General features: G+C 47.7%; 1 protein-coding gene across 2 annotated transcripts in view; it reads right to left on the bottom strand.

Annotated features, from left to right (window-relative positions):
• Positions 1 to 16619, bottom strand: part of HDLBP (high density lipoprotein binding protein) — a 41029-nt gene that overhangs the window by 2501 nt on the left and 21909 nt on the right. For both annotated transcript variants that reach the window (XM_065673814.1, XM_065673813.1), the window contains exons 6-27: positions 14848 to 15054; positions 14175 to 14390; positions 13147 to 13353; positions 12812 to 12919; positions 11555 to 11659; positions 11027 to 11105; positions 10265 to 10404; positions 9920 to 10024; positions 9526 to 9639; positions 9114 to 9200; positions 8829 to 8960; positions 8311 to 8529; positions 7266 to 7487; positions 6814 to 7032; positions 6156 to 6294; positions 5250 to 5404; positions 4515 to 4619; positions 3692 to 3826; positions 3026 to 3169; positions 2657 to 2842; positions 1153 to 1269; positions 559 to 687 (exon numbers count right to left, since the gene is read on the bottom strand). In XM_065673814.1, coding sequence (XP_065529886.1) covers positions 559 to 687; positions 1153 to 1269; positions 2657 to 2842; positions 3026 to 3169; positions 3692 to 3826; positions 4515 to 4619; positions 5250 to 5404; positions 6156 to 6294; positions 6814 to 7032; positions 7266 to 7487; positions 8311 to 8529; positions 8829 to 8960; positions 9114 to 9200; positions 9526 to 9639; positions 9920 to 10024; positions 10265 to 10404; positions 11027 to 11105; positions 11555 to 11659; positions 12812 to 12919; positions 13147 to 13353; positions 14175 to 14390; positions 14848 to 15054 — 3270 coding nt within the window. The remainder of the gene's footprint in view (positions 1 to 558; positions 688 to 1152; positions 1270 to 2656; positions 2843 to 3025; positions 3170 to 3691; positions 3827 to 4514; positions 4620 to 5249; positions 5405 to 6155; positions 6295 to 6813; positions 7033 to 7265; positions 7488 to 8310; positions 8530 to 8828; positions 8961 to 9113; positions 9201 to 9525; positions 9640 to 9919; positions 10025 to 10264; positions 10405 to 11026; positions 11106 to 11554; positions 11660 to 12811; positions 12920 to 13146; positions 13354 to 14174; positions 14391 to 14847; positions 15055 to 16619) is intronic.

Raw genomic sequence — 16619 nt, 5'->3', positions numbered from 1 at the left:
TGCCCAGGGTGCGTGGTCAAGCCATCTAGAGATGACATCTAGGAGGGTGCAGATAGGAGCAAGGCAGATCAAGGACTCCCGAGGGTCCAACCTCAGTAACTCAGTCACTGGAGCAGGGTCAGGCTCGTCCTGCGGCAGCGCTCGGACAGCTGGAGACAGAGCTGCCACATGTCCCAGATCACTGCTCCCAGCCAGAACACATCTGCAAAGGTGGAGCTGGTTCTGTGCTGCAGGAGGAGGCAGAAGTCCCAGGGCCCTGCCCCTAGAAACAGCACAACCTGGCAGGACACTTTCTGGTAAGGAACCCCCATTCTCCAGCAGCTCCACAGTGGGATAACTCAGTGTGGGTAAGACATTTGCAAGAGACAGCAGTGCTCTGGAAGCTAGAGAGGCATAACCAGCCTGCTCTCACCTTGCAAAGACCACTGCTTTCTCTGCCACCAAAGGAGGAAGGAACGCTCTGTTTCCCCAACCAAGAGAAGAGGGCCAGACCTCAGAGTTAAGTCCTTGGCAGAGGGGACCCTGTGCCCCCAGGCCTGTAGCAGAAGCAGCACTCACCTTTTCATTGTTGACGGTAGCCCAAGGGGCATCTCTCACCACAAAGCCCTTGGATGGGGTCTTGGACTCTTCATGTGAAGAGGGCTTCATATACACCTGCATTGCCTCATTGTCCACCACATCTGCAAGCTGTAATGACACAGCCCAGTTAGGGGGGAGCATCCTGATAGTTCCTCAAACTGGTATAACATGCCTCCCTCTCACCATCTGACCGTGCTGCAACCTTTCCAAGGTCACCAGTCTGTTCTACAATGACCAAACACAGTGTTTCTGCACTAATCTGAGGGCCACCAACAACTAACTGATGCAAGCTGCAAGACAAGCATATGGACATCCTGCTGGTGCCCCAGCATTCTCATACACTGTCCTATTCTGGACACTGGGACCAGTCCTTGCATTGTGTCGCAGAGCACAGCCTGGGCTCTGCATCCAGTTATTCCGAGGGACAGCTGCAGAGGACTGACTGCCACTTGCACAGGGCTTAAGTTCTTTGATGCAGCGGCAGAAAATACCACATACAGACACTTCGGCCATCGAGCTCTAAGGCAGAGGAAGTCCCTTCTAAGCCCCTGCACGTATTTATTGAACACTTACATATTCTTCCTCCAAATTCAGGATGTGATCGATAGCTTCTTCCACATTCTCAGGGAGTCCTGTCACAGTCACACAATTGGGGTCAGGAGCTCCACTCTGGGGAAAGCGAATATCCACCTGCAACACAAGGAACAGGTCTTGCATCTGCACACCTCAAAATCCGGACTCCCTGCAACCCTCGTCATTAGATTCTCAGAAGAGAAAAGCCATGATCTGTTCACTGCCACAAGTCTCTAGGACTAGTACAATTTACATGCTGGAGAGTACACTGGGATATACCTGTCCTTGAAGCCTGTCCAATTTCCCTGTGACGGAAGGCAGAAGACAGTCTGCAGCAATGACCCATTTTCCAGAAGCTTCGCCTGTTCTCACTGCCCAGAGGACCACTGCTTTCTGTGCAGCACTTGCAGCAGAGGCACGAGAGTTTGCATTTCCAGACAGTGTCCTCACACTGCTGTAAGCATTTTCATCATCAAGCCACTAGCATGAAGCACAATAAGCTTTCTGTCTCCTCCACGGACAGAGTAATCCTGGCTGACAATCGCTTTATGGAGCTGGCTTAGTGTATCACATACACAGTCACCAAGTTTTCTCACAGCTTGCCTTCCAGATGGGTGCAGGGAAGCCAAACTGAGTCTAGCCAAGATGCAAGTCTCCAAAAGCATCATCACTTTGGATTCACATTCACTGCTGGCCCTGCTGTAAAGCTCACTACTACTGCCACAAGCTGTCAGGGGAAAAGGTCTCTGCCCTTCCCAAGCCAGATGACTGCCACATCTGGAGCACTGACAGTGTGTCAAGATTCCCAGACTCAAGAGCATTAACAGCAGCCTGGAGAGGTAAAGAAATCCGGAGTATTTCCTTGAGTTAAGCTCAAGCAGAGGGGGTCTGGGGACAGACTCCTCCCAGAGCTCCCCAGCAAGAGGCCTAGCTGTCCACTTTGAGTACTCAAGAATAGCTGACATAACCACCTCCTCCTTTTGAAAGCCACCTGGGGACCCTGTCTGCAAGAAAACCACGGAAAGGGCTGCACAAAGGGACAGACCTCAGCAATGTTTGCTGGGCTAACCCAGAACACCAAGGAAGCATTTCCAGGTTCCTCTTCTGGCTGTGTTCCAGCAAGACAGGAAGAGCTCAGCCTCTTCCCTGTGTGGCTCCCAGAAGAAAGATGACTCAGAGCTGAGGATGCATGGGAATGGTTCAGCTGGTGTCTGGGTGTGGTGTCCAGGTAGCCCAGCTGCCTTGGGCATACCAGGGTGCCCTGGCCCAGAGATTCTCCTCACATGCTTGTGGTGACAGAGGTGGAGGTAAGCAGGACGGCACTGACATTTCTTTTGTACCTGTCCCAGCTGAAGGTGCTCAACAGGCACAAGACATAAAGACCACAAAAGATACGAGCCTCATGCTCCAGAATTCAACCCCTAGCATCAAGCTGACACCAAGCTCTTGGCACACTGCCCATTCAGGCCCAACCCAACCTGTGTGGCATTGCCCCACTGCTCACCTTGAACTCATCCATGATTTTGCGGATGGCTTTACCACGAGCACCAATGATGCGTGCATGAACACGATGGTCCAGAGTCACATCCTCAGACACCATCTGCTCCAGCTCACCAACGATCTTCATGATGGCATCCCGGGCAGCCTCGGCATTCTTCTCATAGCCAGTGATGGTGATCTGGTCTTGGGCCTGGTAAAAGGGAAGTGTGTGTGAGACCAGGCTCATAAGCAGCTGAGCAAGTCTTCTCCCTGATGTACTCCTCCACCTTATCCAGAGGCAGTGCTGGGAATTTAGAGCCCTAAAGAAGATGCTGTGCTTCCTATGCTCAGAGACAACCAGCAGCCCTCCCTTGCACATCTTCCGACCTCTCACCTGGCTTTCATCATCCTTGTCAGGGAACTGGATGTTGACCTCATGCTCTGTGCGTATCTGGGTGATCACTGCACCCTTCCGCCCAATGATTTTAGGGTGATACTTGGGATCCACAGTGACCGTCAGCTTGAAGCTTCGCAAGGCCTGCAACAAGAGAAGCAGCGTGAGATACAACAGCAGGGAACACATCACGGCTGGTCCAGTGATGTCCGTCTACATCCCAGCATTTCCTTCTGGCTTCTGAGATGCATAGAACAGATTCTGCAGGGTCATGCTTGAATATACGTGGCTATAGAAGAGGACACAAGACATACATATGCTGGGGCCTTGTGCTTTCACCAAGTTCAGCAGGAAACTACAAGCAGCAAACAACCATCCAACTCAACCCTCACTTCAGAGCTGTGATAAGGATACAGTGATAATAGGTTCAGATAGATAACTAGCACAGTGAGGTTCCCACCCTGCAGAGTCCTGAAAGCACATGAAGTGATAAAGCCCTGGACAGTCTAAAGTTACCCAAAGTAAAATCTGAGAACTCTCCTGTCAGTTCATGTAAAGTGAGTTACATTTGGGTAACACACTGATGAGCACTCCACACACACAGAGCACCTAAGGGTACTCTGAAAAGACGAGGCCTTCACCTGACAGGACAGACACAGGCCTTACCCGATCCTCTTGTTCAGCCTGAAGCTCTTTCACTCTTTCCAGCAGCCCTGCCTTGGCACGGTCCAGGTTGGTGGATAGCCCAGTGATGGTGATGATATCCGACTGCAGCTCAGGAGCAGGGACCTGGATGTTCACCTGAGTAACAAGAAGCAATTATCATTTTGTATCACTTGTGATGCCTGTCACTGCAGGTTGGTATCACTGAGACCAGCTCACACCCAGACAGCCTAAACCACAGAATCATAGAATGTTGAGGTTGGAAGGGACCTCTGGAAGTCATCTGAACTAACCACTCGTCTCATGCAGTTGTCTGGTACTGCATCTAGATGGTCTTTGAATAGAACACTGTTTCTTCAGCCATTACCAGACTGCTTTGCTCTAGGGCTTCAGCCCTTAGCAGTGCCTGTGCCAGCCTGGAGAGGCTAGGAAACAAATACATGTTCAATAGGGCTGTCTACAGCCAATCTGCATCAGCCCCAAGAGTCCCTGTGGGCTTATGGGGAATTTTCCCAAATGGGCAAGCATGGCAGAGCTGTTTCCTATGGCTTAGGAGGAAAACAACTGTCACACTGGCAAGAAATCCCTGTAGGCACCAAACAAGTTATGTGGCACTCATGGCATTAACACTAATCGTACAGCTTCAGCACAAAATCTACTGAGCTCTAGAGCCAGTGACTAAATCACACAGGTCTCATTTTCTTATTACAGAGCCTGTATTCCATGGTCAAGCCACAATGGTCCTGAGTATGACTGCCACCACCTCAAACATGGTCACTTGCAGGTTCTTCAGGACAGAGGAGATCAAAGGACGGTAACAACTTACTTCAAACTCATCCATCATTTTGCGGATCCCAGTTCCCTTCTGGCCAATGATGTAACGGTGAAGATCAAAGGGAACCTCCACCTCAATGGTGACAGGAACCAGAGCCTGCAGGGATTGGAGCACGGTTTACCAGCTGAAATACTTCTCCTGTCTTTCAGCTTGCCACATACTTGCTCAGAAGAATGAGTTGCTGCACTGAGTTATATTCCCTTGTAGTAAGGATACAAACTTTACAGGAAGAGAGAAAAGCTGCAAACACCAACATGACCTGTTGGGTGTTAAAAGCATTTTTTCCAAACAAGCAATCTTAAACCCTGCCTCTGGGGACAGGCTGTTTTCATATCCTTGGCTTCCATCTAGCACAGACTTTGAAATCATCACTAAAGCAGCATGGCTAGGTCTGCTAAAGCTAGAATGATTCAGTCTCAGACTCTTTTTTCCAGCTGTGCTCCATAAAACAAGTCTGTCACGCTTTTATGGCATATAAAAAGCAGGACTGCCTACAAGCTCTAGCAACTGTGAGGTTAGGCACACTGATTCAAGCTGCCAGGCTAAATCACAAAGCAGAGAACTTCCCTTGTGCAGTACAGACCACCTCTGCAGTCAGCATCAGTGACCGCCTGGAATGCAACTGTGACTGTGTCATTTTTATTACCACCACTAAATCCTGCAGTGAGCTTCTTGCATCAAGACATCAATACACCACAGGGCTAAGAGGCTTTGAAAGCCACTTACCTGCAGCGCCTCCTTTGCTGCCTCGCACTTTTCCCTGCGGCCAGAGATGATGATGATATCGCACTTCTTTGGAGAGCTGGGATCTGCATCCTTCCCATCCTTGCCTTCCCCACCTTCCTCACCATTCTCCTGCACGGGTGGCTCTGCAACTGGGGCTGGAAACATGGAAAGTCTCACATTAAACGCACAGAGACTCCTCTTTGCTCATTATCTCCCCCTCTAGATCCTCTGGCCCTGACTGGGCTTTGCCACCAGAGGTCTGACACTATAGACTACTATGGAGCAGGTCACTCCTAGCACAGGCAGCTCGCCATGCCTTAGCCTGGAATGAGCAGAACAAGAACATTCACTGAGACAGTCTGCTTCACACCTCTGTGCAGCATTGATACTGCTTTTGCCTGCACAGAAAGGACCTGCAGTTGCACTACGGAAGCAGAAGCTGCACTCCTACATTAACAGAAGCAACAAGTAACGCTGGCAGTTTCTTCCCCAACAAGGAAGTTCACCAGCACAGCACTGGATGTTGCAGCAGGATGGCTGGTGTTAGGCCAGAGCATTCAACAGGCCTCAGCTCTGCTGAAGTTCAGTATATCCAGCAATGAGGGCATGAGCTCAGAGAGACCTTGGTAAGCCTGTAGAGCCCTTTTTGTTGGGGTAGGTCCCTGTGCTCTGCAGTGAGAATACATTCAGAACACTCAGGTCTGCAGTTTCACCTCCCAGAACTACCCTCTCTTCCCGGAAGGGCAAGGTTGGTGCTAAACCCAGATTCAAGGACAGCATGGGGAACACCTTGAGGTCAGTTCTCCACAGATTTTACATAGAACACCTTCCCTGATGCAGAGTGTAGGCACTGCATTCATGTGATCACACACCAGCTACCATGCAAACATGTGTCCACGGGTATACCTGGGTTCTCCTCCCTGTCAGGGAATTTGATCTGGACAGCATAGTCCCGGGTGATCTGCTGGATTCGGGATCCTTTGGGGCCCATAATGGAGCGGTGGAACTTCTGTGGGATGGTGCATTCGATTGTCACTTGGGCTTCCTGTGAGAAAGTAGAGTTGCTCTATTGCAATGCCGCCTCTTTCACACCAGAAAACAGGATGCTGGTGCATGGCGAAATCCATAACACACATAGAGAGAAGTCAGAAAAGGAAATAGCTGCTGACAGGGGAAAAAATGAAAGTTTCCTAGAATCTGTCCTCTCTCAGAGAAGTTAACAGAGGGTTTCTTAATGAAGGCTGTCTTCAACCCATGATGTTAAGGGCTTCCAGGACCGAAGCTCAAGGTCTCTATTACCCTGAAGGGGAAGAAGCATTAGAAGAAAGGAAAAAGATGAAGGAAAGAAGGAAAAAGAACAGGTCTGACAGTTGTCCACTTCCAAAAGCCTATACCAACACCACGGGAAACCCCAGAGAGCAATCACTGCCCAGGGCCAGGCATGGAGAGGCACAAGAAGTCTCCTATCTTTTAATGTCTAGAAGTACCCCAAGAAAGGGTCTCCTATTTCTACTCCTAAAAACCAAGAACAAATTAAAAAAGAAACAGTTTTCCTGTGACATACCAGGTCCTCGATGATCTCCTGGATGCGTTTCTTGGCTGCCTCCACACAGTCCTTGGCTCCCTTGAGGGTGACTTTGTCGCTTTGGGTGCCGGAGCGCGGGAAGCTGACCATCACACCACCATACTCATCAGCAATCTCACGCAGAACCTGCCCTCTCCGGATGACAAAGTGGCGGTGGTGCTTGGGGTCAACCACCATGGAGTCTTCAACCACATTATCCTGCCAACAGATGACAGCCAGTCAACCCTGTCTGCCCTGGTGATAATCACAAGTTTGCTGCACTCCACAGCAATCAGTTTACAACCTCATCCCCAACAAGTAACAGCAAGCAGAATGCTCCTGAGTTCCCATAAAGGGCAGCAGATGTTTTAGGAGAAGGAGCACCTCCACACTAGCTTGTTACATCTTGCTACAGTGACAGGCAAGAAAACAGAAGTAGTAGTTTATAATACCAGGTTCTTGATGAGGGCCTCCAACTCCTTCTGCGCCTCTTTGACAGCCTCCTCAGTTCCCATGATAGTAATCAGCTCCTGATCTTTGTCCTCAGAGGTTGGGAAGATGATGCGGGCCCCAGTGTTGTCACGCACCTTACGGATGTTGCCACCTCCCTTACCAATAAGGAATTTATGGTACTCTGGCTTTGCACGAAGGTCCACGGTGTAACTCTTTGTTTGCTGAAAGGAGTCACATATCCATGGAACATGACAATGTAGCGAAAATACACATCAGCATCAACAGTATGCATGTACTTATGTTACCTGCAGCCACTAACAGCGTGTTGTAAGAGCAAGGCAGATGCAGCGTGCTGTCCAAGTCAAAAAGATACACAATGTCTTAAAGTAATAACACTACCTGAAAGATGTTGTCAGGTAGTGTTATTAATCAGCTGAAAAACTAACTCTGCACACAGCACAACTGGTGAGAAAACGAGCAGAAAAGACTTCCCTAGCAGAAGGATTTGACACACAAGTCAGCATAACCATTTGCCAGCTGACTGCTGCAAGCCAGACAGCAGGGGCAACCAACTAATCAGGAGGACATGTTCATATGCTCGTGTTAGAAAGGCTTTCTTGCTATTAAAATGACCAGTCAGCCAGCCACAAACCTGGATATATGCAGTAAAATGGAAGAACTTGAGCTGGAATTTAGAGATCAAAAAAAAGTAAAGGAGATACACAGAGTAAGCTGTTTTGAAGAAGTGTGGATACCCAACAGCAATCAAACCACAGGAGCAGTGAGCCTTAACCTTTTGTGTATGCCCCAGCCTTGGCAGAGAAGCATTACAGCCAGTTCCACAAATGGGGGAAGAACTCACTGCCACAACTATGGAAGCATGGTTTTCCTTTAATCATCTAAATTGTACTCAAATCCCTCAAAAGAGGATTAGGCTGTCTGATGCCAGAAGCTTCCTACCAGGCAGAGGGGATCATTTCAACCCCCCAAAAAGAAACACCTAGCCAAACCAACGTGTTCCTTCCCTTATGAGACAAGGCTCACCTTTTCCTCCGCCAGGTGCAGCAGCTGCTTCTTGGCTTTCTCCACATCCTGGGCTGGGCCCCTGATGGTCACAGTGTCACTGCCAGAGCCCTCGGTGGGGAAGTGGATGTGGACTCCACCACACTCCTCCATGATGGAGCGGATGAAACGGCCTTTGGCTCCAATAAGGGAATTGTGCAGTTTGGAAGGAATAGACACCTCCACCTCTGTGATGTTGGCCTAAGAGAGGACAGTACCAGGCTTCTAGACAAGCTGCAGAAATGAGTTTGAACCCACCTGGCTTACCCTTTAACTCCCAGGAGCTTTGTAGAGCTGTGTGTAAAAAATGCCTGATCAGAGGGGTTTGAGACAGGCTACTCTTGACACTTGAGCAGTCACAAACTTAGGTTCGAGTCAAGATGACTGACACTCACATTTGTCTCCTCCCTGCCCTCCCCCACTACCAGCACTTCTGTGTTTATGTCTTCTAGCAACATTTTCAAGTCCCTCATACATGACAGGCCAGTCATTTCACTTACCAGCTCCTTCTGGATGGCAAGAATCCTGTGGCGAGCAGCCTCACAGTTTGCTCTCTTGCCTGTGATAACAATTGTCTCCGAGTTGCTGTTCTCTGCCGGGAGATCGATTTTGGTGTTGCTTTCTTCACGGATCTGCCACAAAGGAAAAAAAATCTCAGCGATGTCTAATGTCAAAAAAAAGGAGACTATATCTGCCATCACCAATGAGCAGGAGAGAACAGCAAGCGGGATTTAGCTGCCGGCAGTGACCATAATGAGCACTGGTGATTAAGGAAGTTATCTCACCTTCTTTATGTTAGCACCTCCTTTCCCTATGATGTTCTTGTGGAATTGTTTGAAGATGGGGACAGAAATAGAAAAACTGTTTTCAACCTAAGAGGGAAAGGAAGGAAGAACCAAAGATTACACTGTCATGGTGATGCTCCAGCCCAGGAGCTTGATGAACAAGCTTTTGACAATAGACTTAGACCCAAGAAAGTTCTCTGTAAGACATACTTGCAAGAATAAGCAAAGGCAAGTACCTTCCCCTATAGCCGTTAAATAACAAATACTATTCCCCTAACCCCAGTCAGCCAGAAGAGAGTTCACAGCTTCCTCATCTTGAGATGTTTCAGCCCTAGCCAAGCCAGTACAGCTCTGCCCTATGCAGGGTTATCCAGGCATGTAGGAGAGAACAGCAGACAGATGACCTCCTTACCAGGTCTGCCACCATCTTCTGCATGTACTTGGTGCACTTCTCCACCTCATTTTTGGGACCTCTAAGTTGGACAATGTCACTCTTGTGCGCAGGGTCTGGGAAGTTGATAATAACCTGCAGGAGGCCATCGTTTACAGTCAGCTCAAGCAAATGAAAGAACTGCTGTGTCAGACAAACGCAAAGTGTCAGAAAGATTCTACACATCCGCTTTCCCATTCGGAAAGGGTACCCATGTTAGCAGCCTCTGGCCAAAAGAACTATCTTCTCCTACATATTACATATAGAGCCAATAAATTTATGAATTGGGAGACAATGTGTCTACTGCCCAAGTAGGATATATCTACTGGATAGCTACTGGAATCCTCAGGATTCCTCAACTCCTAGAAAGCCTTACCTCTGGGAATTTCTCCCGGATTTCCCGGATCCGCTCACCCTTCTGCCCAATAATGGTCCGGTGAAATTTCTGTTCAATGATTAGGTCCTTGGTGCGTTCATTTTCCTGATGAAAACAGAGCTTACACTGAGTGTTCAGCAGGAGAGCCGCAGACTTAATTCCCAGTTTGCTGCTTGCATAAAGTGGTATGCAAGGGAATAGAGGGCAATCTCCATGAAGACAAATTCACACTTGTCACGACATCCAAGTGCTTGGTGGGCAAGGGGCACACAGAAGGCCCTGAAGGTTCCAAGGGAACATAAAAGCCTAAACCCTGTGGCTTCCCAAGCATCACATCCTACTCACCATACGGGAAGCGAGTTCCAGCAGCTCTTTCTTGGCCTGTTGGACCCCCTGTGGGTCTCCTTCAATTCTGATCAGGTTGCTCTTCTCATTGTCCGGTGGAATGCGCACAGACACCTTGTAGAGGTCCTTAATCCTGTTAACTTTCAAGGCAAAGACTGTGGTGACACAGTCTGCTAGGGCAAGACTTGGAAGCAAGGCATCTTGCTTATCAATGCCTAGAGACTGTTTAAAAAGTAAATCAGCCTCTGAGATAGCACGAGAGTTCAGCAAGAGCAGATATCTGCCACACAAGAACCTGGACAAATAAATACTGTGTCATCTACAGAGTAAACTGTTCGCATGCCAGAGGGAGGCATCTGTCTCTTCCGCATCTAGATCAGAACATGATCGTTCATTTATAATCTCAAATTATTTTTTGGGAGAAACTTACTAAACAGATTTCTACCACTCCTAATCAGCTGCTAAAATATAATACACACAGAGCAACTTCAAAACCAGGCAATTCTCCAACCTCATCTCCAACAATGTATTTTCGCCAAGACAAAGTAATCCCACCACTGTTCAACCTCCCAAGACATCTTCACACATTAAAGCCATCCCAAGGCTTCACCACCCATTTACCTTCTTGTGCCAACACCACCCCAGAAAAGCAGAGGAAATGTGATGAAGACAGCACACCAGATGAGCTACACAGCCCCTTATATGCTGGACTAAATACAGAGAGTCCAAGCATAGGAAGGATTAGAAAGGCACCCCACTTACTGTTAGCTCCATTCTTGCCAATGAGGTGTCGATGGAATTTGTGGTCAACGTTGATTTCTGCATAATCCATCCGGTTGATCTATAAAGAAAGTATAGAGTTTAGGTAGGGCAGGCCACCACTTCTGTCTTACACCCTAAGTAATAGCCTACTGCCAGTGCTGGCACTGACTCTGCAGTAGCCAGCTACAAACACTCCTCCTGCTATTAAGGAGAGCAGTAGCACTTCTCTGGTTTGAGCTGAGAGCACCATGTTGTGAAAAATTAAAAAGGAACTTAAATGGCTCTCCAGCTATGACTGAAAAGAGAATCCTTCCTTCTCTGCATCGAAACATATAAGACCTGAAGCTAATTTTTTTAAGGATGCTATGGGTGAGCTTCATAACGAAGGGTTTCATCCATCTGCCACAAAACTTGTCTTCTGCAAGTTGTTAAGCATGCCAAGACATCATAGGAACATGACAAACACATCATCATCTCTGCTCTGTTGCCCCTTCTTCCCCCATTTTCTATTTATGTACCAGAACTTACCAGATCCTTGACCATGACTTCAATCTGCTCCTGAGCCACATTCACATCTTCTGTAGGTCCTTCCAAAGTGATTTTATCCTCTCCTTCAGTGAATTCGATGTGAACCTTGAGAGGCAAGGCAATAAATCCAGTAAGATACATGATACAAGCCAGGTCATGCTGTTAGTGAGGCCTATACCACCAACCCCTGTTATCAAGAGATGTTTTCCTTCCCACAGAGTACACAGATCGTTCTCATGGTTTCAGAAACAGGTAACTTAAAATTCTGGCCATATCACAGTGTCTAGAGACCAAGGCTTTGTTCTGTCCTGGAGTCTGCAAGGGCTTTGCAGAACTTATCACCTAGCATTTCTCTAGTATCATCTAACTTGCAGAAGTCACCATTTGCAGGCATCCTACTACATCAATTCTCAGAATAGTACCAGATAAAGCTTCCTTTGAAGGGCTCAACCCATGAGAATAACAAAGGATGAGGAGTGTTTGCAGCAGTAAAAGAGAGGGTTCTCCTTGACATCTGTGTCACTTCCTCCCTGACTTTACCCATGTGTCTTGGATTTAGCTGGGATAGAGTTAATTTTCTTCCAGTAGCTGGTGCAGGGCTGTGTTTTGGCTTTAGTCTGAGAATAATGCTGGTAACACACTGATATTTCAGCTGTTGCTCTGTAGTACTTACCTTTGTCAAGGACTTTCAGTCCTGTGCTTCGCAAGTGAGCAGGGACACAAGAAGCCAGAAGGGAGCAGAGACAGGACACTTGAACCAAACTAGTCAAAGGGATAGTCCATACCACAGCACATCATGCTCAGCATATAAACTGGGGGGACTTACCTGGAAGGGGCCAATCGCTGCTTGGGCTAGCTATGGGTCAGCAGGTGGTGAGCAACTGTACTGTGCATCACCTGTGTTTACTGGGCTTTTGGTGTGGTGGGGTTTTTGTTTGTTTGTTGAGGGTTTGTTTGGATTTTTTTCTCCTTTAGTTTTATATCTCTCATTATTCCCCTTATTAGTAGTAGTATATTATACTTCAATTATTAAACTGTTCTTATCTCAACCTGCAGGTTTTGCATTCTTCTGATTCTCCTGCTCATCCCACCCAGGGAGGCGGGAAGAGGAGAGTGAGCAAGCAGCTGCATGGTACTGAGTTACCAGCTGGGGTTAAACCACACCATACTAAAATATATTTCCCTTTTCTATAGAAAGTGATCTGGACTAAACCATATTCCACATCCAGGGTGCCAAGCCAGCCAGCTCATCCATACCTTTGGCATCTGCTGAGTTATTTTGGCCAGGTTTTGTCCTTTCTTTCCAATAATGAAACGATGAAGCCAAGAGGGGGCAGAGACCGAGGAGACGGTAAAACTGTTGGCCTGAGAGACAGAAAAACAAAGAAGCTGTTTGGTGGGCAGACTGGAAGAGGTCTTCACAAAAATTCAGTTTCAATTCTCATGCTGCACCTGCGGTATTGACTTCTAAGCTGCTCCTCTCACAGCTTAGAGACAAACACCACACAGACACCACCCCCACCCTACCCCCACTGCTCGTGGATATATGTTTAAGGGACTTTCAAAGAAGGCCTAACCCATCCTGTATGTACCTTTGCATAGACTTCAGTCAGTGCTTGCCCAAGCTTCTCAGGCTCGCCTCGCAGTATCACCGTCTCCGAGCTACTGTCAGTGGGTGGGATCTCGACAGAGACTCCAGTTTTCTCCAAGATCTCCTGCAGGGAATTCCCCTTAGGGCCGATGACATACTTGTGCTGGGACTTCTTCACCTCCACTGCAATGGTTGTAGTCTTCTTTTTCTGCAGGGGCAGAGGCACTAGGCATCAATTACAAGTGGGAAGGGAAGAACAAGAACGAAAGAGACACAAGATGCAGTGAAACCCTGCACCCAGGAAAGAATGAAGCAAAGGTGAACACAGTGGTTCTGCAGTATTCTAGCACCCTTTCTGCCTACAGAATGCCTTGTGCCCAAAAATTCACAGGTGTAGTACAAAACTGTTATTCAGTGTCAAGCTCCCTCAGACACTACATGGCAGAGACCACATACACACATCCCCTTGCACAACAGGGCTCAATGCCCAGCTGTCCCTTAGGTGGTACTGAAATGCAACACCATGTAGGCTACTAGGCTATAAGCTGATTATCTCTGTTGAAATTCCAGACTGGTACAAATGCAGACCTAACCATGAAGAAAAACAGCCTGACAACTCACAAGAAGGATATTGTAGTACTGTAGAAAATTGCAGTATTGTAGAAAAAAACTGGAGTGAAATTCACTCTTCAGCAGCTTCTACTTATGTAGCAACTTTGATACTGTCAGCTGGCTGCCACTGTAGACTTCACACTTCCTTCTTTAGTAGCACCTGTGTGAACAAGAGCCAGGGGAGCTCTCTGTGGTCTGCTAATTCCCATCACGTAGACGAATGAGAAATCTGTCACCTCCTTGGTAGTTATCACCCCAAGTCCTACTCTGCTCAGTGAGGAAATTGTAAGATCCAGGGCCATGTACTACAAGGGCTGCTGAGCCACAGCTGACATGAGGACGCAGCAGAGGGATGCACAAAAAGAGGGACTACAAGCAGGAGGGGTTAAGATGGGAAGCATTATGGACCATTCATACCTTCTCCTCATAGATCTTCTTAACACGAGCCACAGCCTGGGCCAGCTGCTCCTTTTCTCCTGTGAAGACTATCTCTGTCTTGTTGACGCTGGGTGGAGGAATGTTGATGCGTGTCCCTGTGTCCTGCATGAGCTCGCTCACCAGCTTGTTGTAAGGGCCAGCAATGAAGGGATGGTACACTTTCTCCACATCCAGCCGCTCCACAGCACGCTTATCCTGGAAAAGTCCAGAACAGACTTCAGTGGGAACTGCCCTCCATACTGCAGTCTCTGCCAGACACAGCTAAGTTCCTAGTGCTGTCTTGCTTGACACTCTGGCCCAAGTACCTTTTCTCAGTTTGCAGGCTTGTAGACTTCCATCCTTTTCAATCTATGAACACTGCTGCTGGTGATTTACAATATTCACCTCTGTTATCTTCTGTCTTATCTCAGCTGGCATCTAATAGGGTTCACTTTAAACATGAAACATGCTTATCTGACTTCAGAGATGGACAAAATGGAGAACCACAAGCTGCAGAACCTGGCAGCAGTGCTCATGCAGCCAGTGGCACAATACAAGCCTCAGTATAAGCCACTGACTATGGCCACGATGCCTAAAGGCGTCTGATATACCATGGAGAAGCAAAATGGCTGTCCAGCTAATGCCACCGAGAGATACCACAGTACTGAAGTACCTGCTCAGCAGAGATAAGCAGGATCTCGTGTCGAGCCTTCTCAATCCCTTCTTTAGTGCCGGTGATCTTGATCTGGTTGCTGGGGTCATCCGGGCGGGGGATCTGGATTTTAGTTGCAGTTTTGAGCTCCAGGTCCTGCAGCTTCTCACCATTCTTTCCAATGACAAAACGGTGGTGCTCCTTGGGGATGGCAACTGTTGCTGATGCCTGCAACACAACAATCAAGCATCCATGAGAACGTTTGCCTGCACTGGCAGATCCACAGGAACAAAGCCAGGAAAAGCAAGTTAGATGCTGCTTAGCAGTACTGCTGAGGAGCAGATACAACGACTTCCCAGCACATTCTGTGTAAGGACTGATACTGTACCAGAACAGTTGAGCTACAGTGCCTGTATACCAGGAGTCTAAAGCCCATCTTTCCCTCAAACCCCTTCTGTTTGCACAGGAGTAGTATTCTGTGTTAGCAAAGGCATTTGGGTACAGACAAGGAGGTGTCTATCCTCCAATGCAAGACACTGGAGCAGTACCAGACAGCAACTGAGACAATGGCTCATGGGTGGAGTTTATCTGAACTCTGACATCTGCTGCCAAGGCTATAGAAAACAAGACACAGCCTGACTCCTAGGAAACAGAAATTCAACACCACAAACCTATTCCCGCAGGCAGACAGCTCGGAGATGCTTACCACTACTAAGTGCTAAGGTGTCTTCAATGGAGTACTTGCTGCTCCTGGGACTGCTTCTAGATGGTCCCTCTTGGAACTGGGGTCCCAAGAGCTTCTCTCAATCTACCATTAAAGGGGTGGTCTGTAACAGGGATTCCTGACTTCTTCCCTTCTCACTGAGTTTTTACTGACCTGGTAGCTTATGATTGCTACCACATTTGTGAATATTTGACTACTAAGAGTAATCAGACACTTAAAATTGAAGCTACAATGGAAAAAAAAAAAAACAAACAACAAATCAAAACCAGATCACTTGGCATGACTCTTCCCTGTATCAAAGCCAGCCAAGCCTAGGAGAAGCTGGAATACAGACACACCTTTCAGACCTGGGGCCAGGGCAGTAGGAGGTATATTTGAGGACAGTGGAGAATTGATCTGTGGCAGTACAACCTGAACTATTTTTTCAGACGCATATTATGTAGGGTTTGTCCCTTTCTCTTCCCTCTGGCAGGGTATGACACATGGGCTGAACAGCACTAAGCAGACATGGTATTAACTATTGCACTAACTACCTTTGACATCACACTTTAAAACACACTAGGACACCTGGCTGTATTATATCCTAACAAGAACAGCCACCTTGAATATGAAGGGAAGAATTCAAAACCCAACAGAATGAAAGGAGAAGCAACGGAAACAACGGGTCTGTGGCTCCTTACCAGTGTGGCTTGAGTTACACAATCCAGAACCCTGACCTGAAGCTTTCAGCTTTTGTCAAGACTTCCTCTTCGCTACTTCTATTTCTCCCATCCCTCCACATTCTCCTCTGAAGGACTTCAGAGAAAGCATAGTCCTGTCCTCACATACTACTAACCTTGTATGAGGGGCCTGCACCCCCTCGGGCACCAGCACCTCAGCACAAAGTCACTGCAATTCAAGTGTTCAGAGATTGCAGACTCCACCCTTCATGCAACACCGTGGCCTTTAATTATCTTTGAACCCTATTTTAAGCCTCATTTCCATTCCAAATTGCCAACTGTGTGCTTTGAAAATATATGGCAAAGCTGAATTAGTCATCTAATAACACCTCTTTGGCTTATAAGCACAC

The sequence above is a fragment of the Lathamus discolor genome, chromosome 3, assembly GCF_037157495.1.
Source record: "Lathamus discolor isolate bLatDis1 chromosome 3, bLatDis1.hap1, whole genome shotgun sequence".
Taxonomy (NCBI): Eukaryota; Metazoa; Chordata; class Aves; order Psittaciformes; family Psittacidae; genus Lathamus; species Lathamus discolor.
The sequence above is the reverse complement of the archived record's forward strand: the minus strand, read 5'-3'. Positions and strand labels throughout refer to the sequence as shown.